Source organism: Vicia villosa, linkage group LG4 (genome assembly GCF_029867415.1).
Source record: "Vicia villosa cultivar HV-30 ecotype Madison, WI linkage group LG4, Vvil1.0, whole genome shotgun sequence".
Classification (NCBI taxonomy): Eukaryota; Viridiplantae; Streptophyta; class Magnoliopsida; order Fabales; family Fabaceae; genus Vicia; species Vicia villosa.
In genome coordinates, this window is record NC_081183.1 from 133,758,642 (window position 1) to 133,770,993 (window position 12,352).

A 12,352-nucleotide genomic window follows, 5' to 3' on the forward strand; every position below is an offset into this window, starting at 1 on the left:
TTATAACTTGTGTGTAACGTTAATCAATTTAATAATTAGGTTTAGATAATTAGTAAATCGTCAACTTTTATTTCTTTTAAGTCATAATTAATTTAATTAGGTTTTGACTTAGAATTAGGATAAAATTAAATCAAGTTTAATAATTATTTTTAGATCTAGGTTTTCTTGCCTATTTTTCAAGATTAATTTTCTATCGCGATTCTCTCCTCATCTCAAACTCCAATGAATGTCGCATGATTATTTTTGCTATTATTTAATTATTTATTTAATCGTTCATTTAAATTCTAGAAAATGTGTATAGACTTGCAAGAGTTTTTGTAATAGTTTTGGTTTATTTTCTGCCTTTATTTTCCGCCTTTTATTTTTCTGTCCACGGGTTTTTGGCTATGTAATCCCCCACCCAAAGCCTTGTAATAGCGTAGGACTTTACTTTCCGCACTTATATTTCTTCCTTTATTATACCGCGTGGTTAGTAACTTAGGGAGTGATAAGCCTGCTAATTGGACCTAGATTACTAATTATAAGATAAATATAACTGAATTGAATCACATGATTGTTGCACCCACACACCTTTAATGGTAACCTCTTTTATGCTGCCTTCGATTAAAAATAGTCAAGTCCCTCGAATACGAGGATACCTTAGCAATGTTGCCCTCAGTTCCTTATCATCATCAAAGATCATAAGTCCCTTCGATGTTGCCTACAAATGTATATGATCTTGTCCCTCAAGGTTGCCTACGATAAGATGATGATCGTCCCTTTCGAATGTTAAGGTATCCTCATTGGTTGCCTAAAATGACTATTATATCCTTCCCTGAGACTTCCTACCCTCTTTATGGTATGGATAGCCTTATGGCAAACGATGACCCTCGATGACCCGATTACATCCAATGAAAAGACTACCTACCTTCTTTATGGTATGGATAGCCCTTTCAAACGAAAGACTTAAAGAACAAGAAATATTGTAATCATAGGGTAGGTACTCTTAACTGCTTGCTCACATTCAAATTAAACTTTCAAATGATTTTCACACCTCCTTTCAAAACAATTTCCAAAAGGCTACACTTATTTACAAGTTAAAGTCCTTATTCAAATTTTTTTTCTAATCACACACTACACCTTTTTCAAACAATTCAAACAAAGTGAGCTAAGCAATTAAGAGCCCATGGATAACCATGGATACAAAGGGTGCTTACACCTTCCCTTTGTATAACCTACCCCCCGAACTCAAAATATTTCAAAGGTCTTTCCTGTTCTTTTTGCCTTTCCAATTGGATAAAATAAAAGTCGGCAACGACTCTTGCTATTCGCAACATTTTTAAAAAGTCAGTTCTACCACCGTGTTACAACCACATTGATAAAAAACTTGAAGGTTCAATTTTTTGCAAGTACTTATTTCAAAACTAGTCCCCTCTTTGCATCATATAGTTTAAGTGAATAATCCTCCATGATTACTAAGTATCCATTCTCTACTAGCTGACAAACACTTAAACAATTATACTTCATATTTAGGACATATAAAGCCTTATCTATAACTACCTTATTGTCATCTTGGATATGCATAAGAACATTCACCATGCCTCTTACTTCCATTGAATCATTGTCAGCCAAATTCACTTTGGTTATTTTGCTTGGATCAAACTTAATGAGTATCTTATTGGTACTTGTCATATGATTTGAGCACCATGTGTCAATGTACCAAGTCATAGAAGCCATTGCATCTCCGGTTGTTGTCACCATCAACATCAATGGTTGAAAGTTTTAACTGGAGCCTTCTTGTGCCACATTTGCTCATTCTTCATTGTTTTTAGGCTTTTTTTCTTTTCCTGATCAACATTCATCAATATAATGTTTAAAATTTTTTACAATTGTAAAATTGAACATTATTCTTGCTTTTATTCTTCTCATTCCATCCTTATTTTTTATGAGAGGATTTAGGTTTATCTTCATGCCCGACCTTGCATTTCCACTTTTTATGCTCATTCTTCTTTTTACTCTTCTTCTTATCAACTCCACTCTTTTTGAATCTAGCAAGAATAAATTGTTCTCCTTATTTTCCATTGTTTCTTTTAATCACCTTGATTCATAAGCCTCAAGAGTTATGTAAGTTTCCAATCTTGATATCTCTTTCTTCATTTGTTACTATAATACGATAAAAAATTATGGCTAGTGTTTTCGACACATTCTCTATCACCAACTCATATGTCATAGCATCACCATAATGTGGATCTATGTGCCTGCATGTCACAACCAAGTTTTGATGACAACAACACATCTACAAACATGAAGTACTTAAAGTTAACTGTCAACAAACATGAAGTACTCAAAGTCAGTTGTCAACAAACATGAAGAACTCAAAGTCACTAACAACACACCAGAAGTCCTAAAAGTCTCTTAAAAAAGGAAAGATATGGAAGCTCGCCAGGTCTTGTCAGTCTGTTTGAGTGAACCAAGTATTGTAAAAATAAAATAGTAGCTTAAACATACTAATGCAACCTACACACACACTAAATTTTTTTCCAAAAAGAAAAACAATTAAAAATAACCTTAAAGCAGTGCCAAATAACTTAGGAACTCTAGAAATGATGAGAGGGAAAGTTTTGTCTAATTCAATCGATTAAAACCTTGGTCTAATCGATTTGAAAAGATCAAACTTACACCCTAAGACATTTCTACAACTCCTAAACGACTGACAACAGATCTATATCACAACCTTCCATTTGGAGAATCATAACGAGCATATTTGTTTAAACTAATCGATTAGATCAATTGTTTAAATAGTTAATGAGGCCCATGAATTATATCCTTATTGAGTGATTTTAACTACTATATAAAGGGGTGACTTCCTCCCTTGAAATCATGTCACCCCTTAGTGCTTTGGAGTGAAATTTTATTTTTGAGGAGAATATTATTTTGCAAGTGGTTGTGCGGGTCGTTTATAAACTTAAGGGTACGATACCTTTAAGAGATTTAGTTTTTGGTTCTTAAGATCAACCATAAACCTCTGTTATTGGTTTATTATGCTTAGGCGACAAAAAGCTTTGGTTTTGGTTAAGGAGATTTTCTATAAATCTAAATATTTTCATTAGAACAAGTTGGGATAAAGGTCGTCCATAGGTTGAGGATAAGCTTGTTCAAATTCAAAAGGTTAAATTGTATTAAGGTTCATGGGCATAACAAATAAAATCTCACAAGTTAATAGTGAAAAATATTAAGAAGAACTGTTGGGGACAGGACTAGGCCAACATTTGGCCAAACCTGGATAACTCTCTGGTGCAATATTTCCATCCTTATTCTCTTTAATTTTCTGCAATATATTTTATTTACTTTACTTCTACTACGTTTTAGTACTCAAAATATTACTAACACGATCTTAATTGAGAAAAGGAGAAATGACCTCACTATTAAAAAACCATAATACACCTCTCTCTTGTGCTTGAAGTCACTTGTTTAACACATAACCCTTAATTTTATGGGTGAGAGTCACCAACCTTATGAGGTAATCATCTACCTTCTCATTTTATTTACTTTACTCCCGCTACACTTTACTGCTAAAAAACATTACTAATACGATATTAATCGAGAAAGGGAAAAATATCCTCACTTTTCAAAAACCATAATCCACCACTCTCTTGTGCTTGAGGTCACTTGTTTAACACCTAACTCTTCATTTGGTGAGTGAGAGTCACCAACCTTATGATGTAATCATCTACCTTCTCATTATTCTCCATTTCCATCACTTCATATTGTTTCCCATAGGCTTAAAGTTTCATTCTCTTGACCTTTTCATATCATTCATAGCTCTTCACACGAATATCTGAATAATTATTATAATTTCAAATTCAACAATCTTCTCAAACACCTTGGATTAAGGGAAATCGTGATATAAAAACACAACAGAAAATAATTATTTTTCTTAATTCGTTTCTCGAGAATGAAAATGATTAATTCTAAAAAACAATTATCTCTTGTGGTGATTAACACCTTTGATTCAACATCGAATGGAGGATTACAAGTACTAAATGAAGAGCAACACATCTACTCATTCTACACGAACAAAGTCCCTTCAATCTTAGAGAGAGAGAGAGAGATCATGGCTAGGGTTCAAAATCAAATTTCATCGTGTAAACATTTCTGCACTTTATTTATAGAACCACTTGTGTGGCATGCAAGTTGAAAAAACCCACTTAAGCGCGATATACCTTACAATGTACTGTATTTCCCTTAAGTGCATGGTACCTTACAATATTCTGTATTCCACTTAACTTAAGTGGACTGTACCTTGCAGTGTTCTACGATTAACTGAACCTTGCTTACAGCGTTATGTCATTATTTTAAGTAAATTATACCTTATGATGTTTCGTATTTCATTCACTCACCAATATGTCCTTATGTGTGTGACCTTTTAGGTTCTCGTGATATTGGCAATTATACTAAATATAATAAACAATGAGCGATATCTAGCAACACATCACATTTATCCAAGTCATGAAAATGTCATTTGATTTGACAATTTTTTTTGGTGATAATGCTTGTGTGTATAATTATCCTTTTGCCATTATGTCTATATTGAACACAAGGCATAAATTATGTCACCCTTGTCCAGTTCAATATTAGCCCTTTAGACATATATCTTTCTATGCAAGATGGGCAAATTCCATCCATGCCACTCATGTCCTTCAACATGACATGTGGAGTACCCATCAACCATATCATGGGCATCCTGTTACGGACAATGTTTGATTACCGATAAAGTACTTGACTACACATCTAGGGTTCATAGTGGTTTCATGTCAAAGGGAGGTATACACCACAATTACATTGAGAATAACTTATGAGACTTGCATATCATTCTATGTAGTATTTTTACGGTGGGTCATTCCAGTATAAATATTACTCCTAATATTTATAACTTAGTGAAGGCTTCATAACCCTTTATCCATGATTCATGAGATGTGATCATCAATGTATCCACATAATAATCTTAGGGCTTTAATTTTATTCCACTTCACAATAAAACTTGACTATGAATACTTTAAGAATAATGTTCTTATATTTAATGGAATCCTATGATTAAGTTACACTTTATGTTTCATCAAACGAACTAGCTATCCTAGGGACGTTATTGTTTTTGTGAAAATAAACATAACAAAGAAATTCCTTTTAATATTAATAAATAATTCGATACAAGTGTAAAATTCTAATAAAACTATTTGCCTATAGGGCTTACATAAACATTGACATCAACATATTGGTGAATGAGGAACAAAGCCTTCCCATATTTTGTCTTTGTATCCTTATGTGTTGTCTTTTCTGTTTCAAATGGATTTGTAGGCAATAGTTCCACACCATTGATCATTTGTTCATATACTTTATGAGTCGAAATTATTACCTTTATTTTCCTAAACCATCCATCTCAATTATTTCCATTAAGAATGGAAACGTTAGCAAGAAATGTCATATATTCCCTAGCCATTGTTCTTCACGAGTTTTTTCCCACTTCTTAAAAGATCAAAACTCTCATTAAAGTGTGTACATCTCTTAGATACCAATTGAAAGTAGTTGCCTTGTAGCTCAAGCAACTAATGTAAGAGAGATTTTGGGTGTGTGCCTGTGTGTGAGAGAGAGGTTATGATGACTGAGAATGAATTAATGAGTAGTAAAATACACGAAGGAGAGTAATTATATTACAATAACTATATTTAAATTGGTTTACATGTTGAACATGTAAGCAAACAACTACTTCTAAATTAGTTAAACATAATTAACTCTTGACTACCAAAGCAACTAACTAACAAACTAACAATATACAGGCAAAGCTTGTTCATAAAGCTACTAAGAAATACATTGATCAATCATATGATTACACCATTCAACACTATATCAAGCAAATTCCCAAAAAAAAGGTTAATTATTCTAAACGACAATAAGTATTTGATATAACATGGTAAAAAAGTGTACACATTTATAGTGAATTTTTTTTAATCTATTTTTTTTGGCTTTATACCACCAGTTTAGTGCAGTTCGGGGGCGAGTTCTGGCATCAAGTGGTTTCATCTCCCTCCCGATCGCAGTTGCGGGGGGATCGAACCGTGGTTCTCCCTACCAAGTCCAGCGCCAATCACCACTGGACCAACTAACGAATAATCTAACGATTATACTTTCACAATTATACACCATTTAACATTGTATCAAACAAATTCTTTGTTAAAGATTAATTACCGTTAAGTGACAAAAAAATACTTGATCTAACATGGTATTTTTAGTCTAATAACCTATGGATCATACTTTCATCTTTAAAGATGAATAAATTGAATGTTGCAGTCTTACAATTGAATGTCTTTGCACATTATTCATATTTTCCTGACAATCTCTTTAATAATGAAAGAGATTTCGAACCTCCTTCCTTCAAAATGAGAAAAACATCCTATTTTATATCTCCCTCCTAAATTGTCATTTTATCAATAACTAGTAAGACACTCGTGCTGCCGCACGGGTAATAATTTTACCTTTTGTCAAAATCAATAAAATGATCAAATGATCTAAGGCGTACATTAAAAGAAATAAGATTTATGAACTAAAGACATTGTTCCAATAAGAAGAGTTTTGATAAATTAATAACATATGGATAATTGTTAATGTGACAACATGTTTTTTGCATGTAATAGTCGAGAGACAGCTGCAAAAGGAATCTCCATCTCATGTAGCCACAGTTGCGCAAAAAGGAAAACAAAGCTGCAAGATGATTCGCCAAAATGAATAGGATGTTTGGACCTGAAACAGCAAGACCACAATAAAAATCATATATAGTGGTAGTAAAGAACATAAATTTATTGGAAATTTTTAAATGGCATGATAAGTTTTTTATTTTTAAAAGCACACCTTTCAAATGTTATGGAACACTTCTTTGAATACCACATTGGTGGTAGAGAGCATAAGTTCTTTATCTTTGTCATGAATAAGAATCCTTAAACCCTTTTTGGATTTTACTCTAGAGATTGCCACATATAATTGGCCATGACTAAAAACTTCTTTTGGCAAGTACAAACCAACATTATCAAGTGATTGGCCTTGAGACTTGTTAATAGTCATGGCGAAGGAAACAATAATTGGAAATTGGCGTCTCACCAGTTTAAATGGCCATGGTGATTGTGAAGGTGACAAAGACATTCTAGGAATATAAAATAAGTTACCAACATTTTTTCCAGAAATGATCTTAGCTTCAATGACATGAGCAGCAAGCCTAGTAACAGTTAGCCTTGTACCATTGCACAAACCTTCAGATTGGTCTAGGTTGCGCATTAACATAATAGTGGCCCCAACTTTTAACTTGATTGAATGGTTAGGCAATCCCGAAGTCTTAAGAGCATTTAGGAACTCGGGTGTCACGTGCTCATATGCATCAAAGCTACTTGCATCAGATTTATCAAAAGAATCACTACTAAAGTATTCTTTCTCTTCTCCTAGAACAATTGAAAAATACCTATATTTAGAAAATATGTATGGGCAACAATAGTTTATATATTGATATCATAAAGTTGTAAATATTAACGAAAATAAATTGAATACCTGGAAGAAGGTTTGTTATATATTGGTTAATATCATCGACTACTTCGATTGTCGAAGCTAAGATCGCACGACTTTGAAGATAATTGGAATCAAGATAGTTATGAATGAGATCAGGGTACGTATCTTCAACAATTCCCTTAATCGGATCTGAAAAGCTAGAAATTAAGAACTCATCTGGAATACAAATATCAGCATAGCCATCATTTGGCTCACACATTGTGCCATCTCCAATTTTTAAAATCCACTCGGAAAAACTCCTTATGTCATCAGCTGTAGAAGTGGGTTGACCAGTTTGCAAGTGCATGTTTTTTGTAAGCCTCAAGACTCTACAATGATCCCAAATATAAGAAGCATTGATTGTTGCATGGATAATATCAGATCTAGTACCTCTTGGTATAACAGGGAGAATTTGTCTGAAGTCACCTCCAAACACAACAACCTTACCTCCAAAAACTCTTTTAGAAGCATGTGTGGTTCCACTCATAATATCTCTCAATGATTTGTCGAGTGATTCAAAGCAAAACTTGTTAGCCATAGGAGCCTCATCCCATATGATTAGATCTGTCATCTTTAGAAGCTCGGCAAGATCATCTTGTTTTCAATGTTGCATATAGAAGTTTCTAATGTAGGGACAGGAATCTTAAATCTAGAATGAGCTGTTCTTCCACCTGGTAACAACAAACTTGCAATCCCACTTGAAGCAACCGGCAAAACAATTTTTTTCTTAGACCTAAGGGCTGCTGATAGAGTGTTCCACATGAAGGTCTTACCAGTGCCACCGTAGCCATATAAAAAAAACTCCGCCTTCTTGCTTTTCTACAGCATCCATGATCTCCTCAAAGATGCTTCTTTGTTCATCTATATCAGAAGATTATACCAATTGGAGTTGTTAATAAAAATAGAAAGTATGGCTATTTTAAATTGTTGTAACTGAGGGTTGTTATTACCTGTAAGAGAAGCATACAGACTTTCAAAAATTTGTTGCTGAGCAACAACATCATATTGACGTTCATCATAAAGGAGTCGATTTCCTGTAAAGGATTCAACATAATCTTTCGGATATGGCATTGTCTTGAAGTCCTTCAAACTTCGATTATTATTTTGTAATAGAGTTTCAATAGCCATGAGTGTCCGTTCTTTTAACTCGGCATCACTCATTGTCAAACCTATGAAAAAAAACAAACAAAAACAATTCTTAAATGAAGCACCTTTAACACACATTATCAAGTCCATTTAAATGTTCATGCTTTAATTGTTTAACATAAACAATAAAGAATTTGTCACATTTGGTTCAGCAACAGTGACTGTAATAATAAACAAATCTGCAGCAGCTTAAGTAAATCGTGTGCTATTAACCATTGAACATAAACAGTGTTCCAGCTGTTGACAATTTGTAACTTAACAGTGGCTGAATTATTAAAAAGACATGCCATAACTCAGTTTGAATGCACCTTAATTTTTTATGGGACGATAGCACAAACATAGCTTGGGCAACATCACTACATACTATTGCAAAAGTCTAATGGTTCAGCATTTTGCTTTGAGGATTGAGCCCTGATTGAACATAATTACCACACATATCCGTAAGGATACAACATTATATGACATGCAAAATATCTATAAAAGAGGTTTAGTATGTATAACCTATAAAAGAGGTTTAGTAAAGATATGCTTTGACAAATTAGTTAGGTAATTAGTATAAAACAGTATGGAATTATTAAAAAAGAGGAACCCAACAAATATGCAAACAGCCAAACATAATACTTACGATCAAAAATTGTCACAACGATTAAAAATATAGTAAAGATTAAATACCTGGATCTCTTGTGATGACTCGTTGATCATAAAGAATGCCATCCGATAAATACATCCAAGTCTTTCTCCAAACATGTTCGGGTCTATTCATCGACGAAGATAGTAACATGGTAACATACAACTTGCGTAAAAAATGACCTGAACCCCACTGATGCGCCTCTTTGATTGCCTCAACAAATTCACGATCATCTTGTAAAAATCCCATCGCAAAGCATGCATCTCTAAATGTTTTTAGCTTTTTACCGTCCACCGTCTTGATGTCCTGATAGCATAAAGGACCCTTTTTGACAGTGAGCATCATCCTTAAATAAAACAACTCACCGGTGCTCTGAGGAACCCAAATGAGTCGACCAATGGTATACCCTCGTTTCCTTGGTTTCCAACTCCGACTTCGTTTATGATAGACAAATTTAGAAACAAAGTCTCCATAAGTTAGTAATCTTGCTTCTTCATAAGTTTTGTTTGCTTCAAACCATGCTGTAAACATCGACTCTGTTACACTTGGTTTGAGTAACACATCACCAACCTGCTCGTAGTCTTTGTAGTACACAGAGTTTTCACCTTCCATGTGAAAATACAGTCTTTCTACGGCTGGCTTTCTGCCATGTATAGAATAGGAAAATATCCTCCAACATGCTTCACTTGGGGAGATGTATCGACAATCCAAATATTGCTTGATCTCGTCGACGTTGTTTCTATCTTGGCCTTGTATGATTGCAGAAATTCTATCGGAACCTTTGTTTATATATTTGAAAAGGTATTTGATAGAAGTACTTTGGTTGCACCATTCCATGTTAATGTGGGCTTCGTACTTCAACAACAAACTTGGATTGTGAGGAACAACATGACCACTTTGAAAGATTAATCCATTTTTTTCAATAGTGTGTTTGTTGTCTCTTCTCCTATAAACAGGATACCCTTCTTGGTCCACGATAGTCGTAGGTTGAAACTTCTTAGGGTAAAACTTGGTGCACCTCCCATCTTTCGTGCAAGGTGTCTTGGGATTTGCCAAACCACAAGGACCATGAACCATTTGAGCTTTGACCAAACTGTACAACCGAGGATGTGTTTCAGGATCGGGCACTTCAGCACTGATGATCTTGTCAATGTCTTTCTGGACCTGGATATTTGTTCGAAGGATGCAAGAAGATCAATATATGGGCATGAGGCAATCCTCTCTTTTGAAACTCAATGGTGTACATATCTACAATTGGAAAAGCATAAACAATTCAGATTTATTGTTATAAATTATAAACAATATAATGACATCAAAGTTAAGGGGGATAATGAACTCACAGGCAAGTACTTTTCCAAGAACACCTTTTTTGGTTAAATCTGTAAGCAATTGATCAAACTTGATTTTGAATACTCTCGAGATGATATCTGGTCGATCTTGAGGCTTCAAATGAAGAGGTCCAAGTACTCTCTGAATCTCAGGCCAATTTGGGTTACAAGTAAAGGTAATAAACAAATCTGGAAATCCAACTTTACTGCATATAGCCATTCCATCATAGTACAATTGATCCATAAACCTACGACCTCCGACAAATGAGGAAGGCAAAACGACTCGTTTACCTATGCTGTTCCCTTGCGTTTGATTCTGGTCTCCCTCTTCATTTAAAGCATTGTACTTGGAAACCCGAAGTTTTGGTTGATTTTTACGTAACCATTCAAGTTTCTCAGACTCCAACATTGTGTAACCATCGACCAGAAATTGCTGGAACAACCTTCTAGAAGATAATAGAGTCTTAGCTTCGTTGCACCTGGTTTGAATGCGGTATGCCAAAAATTCCCGAATTGTGAGCCTATTTCTTACGCTGTTACTGTTGGAAGGCAAGTCCCTATGAGCTACATCAGGTCTATAACCGTCCTCACCATAAGGAAAAATCAAAGGATATTGGTAAGCCATGTAAGCAGCATGCAGTTCGTTGATTCGCTGAAGTCCTCCTCCTCTTGTTTGCATAATGATATCACACATTTCTGCCGTGTCTATATCACCAACAACCAAGGCTGCAACTTCAGACACAGTAGGTTGGTTATACACCCTTCCATCGGTGGATCGGCTAGAAATGAGTCGTAGCTTGAGGTTTTGAGTTTCCCCATTGTTTCGCCATTTGAAAGCTCTTTGCATGAGGATTGAATTCGTATAGCATATTGGACAACTGGTTTACAACATTTTCATCAATGTTCTCCTTGTTCCTGACATTAGAAAAGAAGATCATAAACGTGTGGCAGTGAGAATTCATAGGCCTCATTATATAAGTCATGTAAAAGAAAGGACAGTGAGTATTCATAGTCATAATTATATAAGTTATGTAAAAGATGTGACAGTGAGAATTCATAGGAGATTACCTAAGTCCATGCATCCGGTTTTCGACTTCATTTTCCGTGTCATATATATATAATTGTGCAAATTTCGGTTTTTGCCCTTGAGGAGGCAGCAAACTTCCAATTCGATGACACGTTTGACCTTGTATTCTCATTGTTGGAGGGCCGCGACCATTGTTAAAACGATTGTCTATCTTTGCTCCCGGTGAAGTGAATGCAAACATCATATTGTATAGTCGAATTTGTTGTTGAAACTTCCGGCTAACTATACTTTCGTGATCAAACAAAAGTTTTGCAAGTTGCTCTGGAGGATGTCTTAGCATTGGTAGTTCGACTTTTCCGTTACCACAACACATCATGAACTTTGGGTTAGCGGCATGTGTACTTTTGTGCATCCGTTCTTGATACCACATCATTGCTTTGCAATAACAACATTCGATAAGAGGGGAACCAATGTCGTAATATTCTACATAATGCGAGAATGTAGTTAAATTAGAAAATTATATCATAATGGTTTAATAATGGTAGTAATTGTCCAAAGTCTGGAACAAAAAATTGTTACCTTCAGAAAGTCCGGTTGCATTGTCGTTGATTGTAAAAGGTGCTTCAAAACCTTCTGACTCTGAACAGTTGTCCTCGT

General features: G+C 34.7%; 2 protein-coding genes across 2 annotated transcripts; both read right to left on the minus strand.

The window, feature by feature from the left end:
• Nucleotides 1-6,699: 6,699 nt before the first annotated feature.
• Nucleotides 6,700-8,137, minus strand: LOC131597906 (uncharacterized). Its single transcript, XM_058870566.1, has 3 exons — nt 7,570-8,137; nt 6,916-7,463; nt 6,700-6,774 (listed from the first exon to the last, which is right to left on the minus strand). The coding sequence occupies exons 1-3, from the start codon at nt 8,135-8,137 to the stop codon at nt 6,700-6,702; spliced, it is 1,191 nt and encodes a 396-aa protein (XP_058726549.1).
• A 2-nt stretch (nt 8,138-8,139) lies between these two features.
• Nucleotides 8,140-11,515, minus strand: LOC131597907 (uncharacterized). The gene is made up of 4 exons (XM_058870567.1): nt 10,691-11,515; nt 9,385-10,504; nt 8,517-8,735; nt 8,140-8,306 (listed from the first exon to the last, which is right to left on the minus strand). The coding sequence occupies exons 1-4, from the start codon at nt 11,513-11,515 to the stop codon at nt 8,140-8,142; spliced, it is 2,331 nt and encodes a 776-aa protein (XP_058726550.1).
• Between the last annotated feature and the right edge of the window lie 837 nt (nt 11,516-12,352).

Coding starts and splice junctions, on each gene's coding strand:
- LOC131597906 (XM_058870566.1), bottom strand. CDS start 8,137: ATGACAGATCTAATCATATGGGATGAGGCTCCTATGGCTAACAAGTTT. Junction 7,464..7,569: donor TATAACAAACCTTCTTCCAG/GTATTCAATTTA, acceptor CAATTGTTCTAG/GAGAAGAGAAAGAATACTTT. Junction 6,775..6,915: donor TGCTCTCTACCACCAATGTG/GTATTCAAAGAA, acceptor TTGCTGTTTCAG/GTCCAAACATCCTATTCATT.
- LOC131597907 (XM_058870567.1), bottom strand. CDS start 11,515: ATGCAAAGAGCTTTCAAATGGCGAAACAATGGGGAAACTCAAAACCTC. Junction 8,736..9,384: donor AGTCATCACAAGAGATCCAG/GTATTTAATCTT, acceptor TTTTTTTCATAG/GTTTGACAATGAGTGATGCC. Junction 8,307..8,516: donor TCTGTATGCTTCTCTTACAG/GTAATAACAACC, acceptor CTCTATCAGCAG/CCCTTAGGTCTAAGAAAAAA.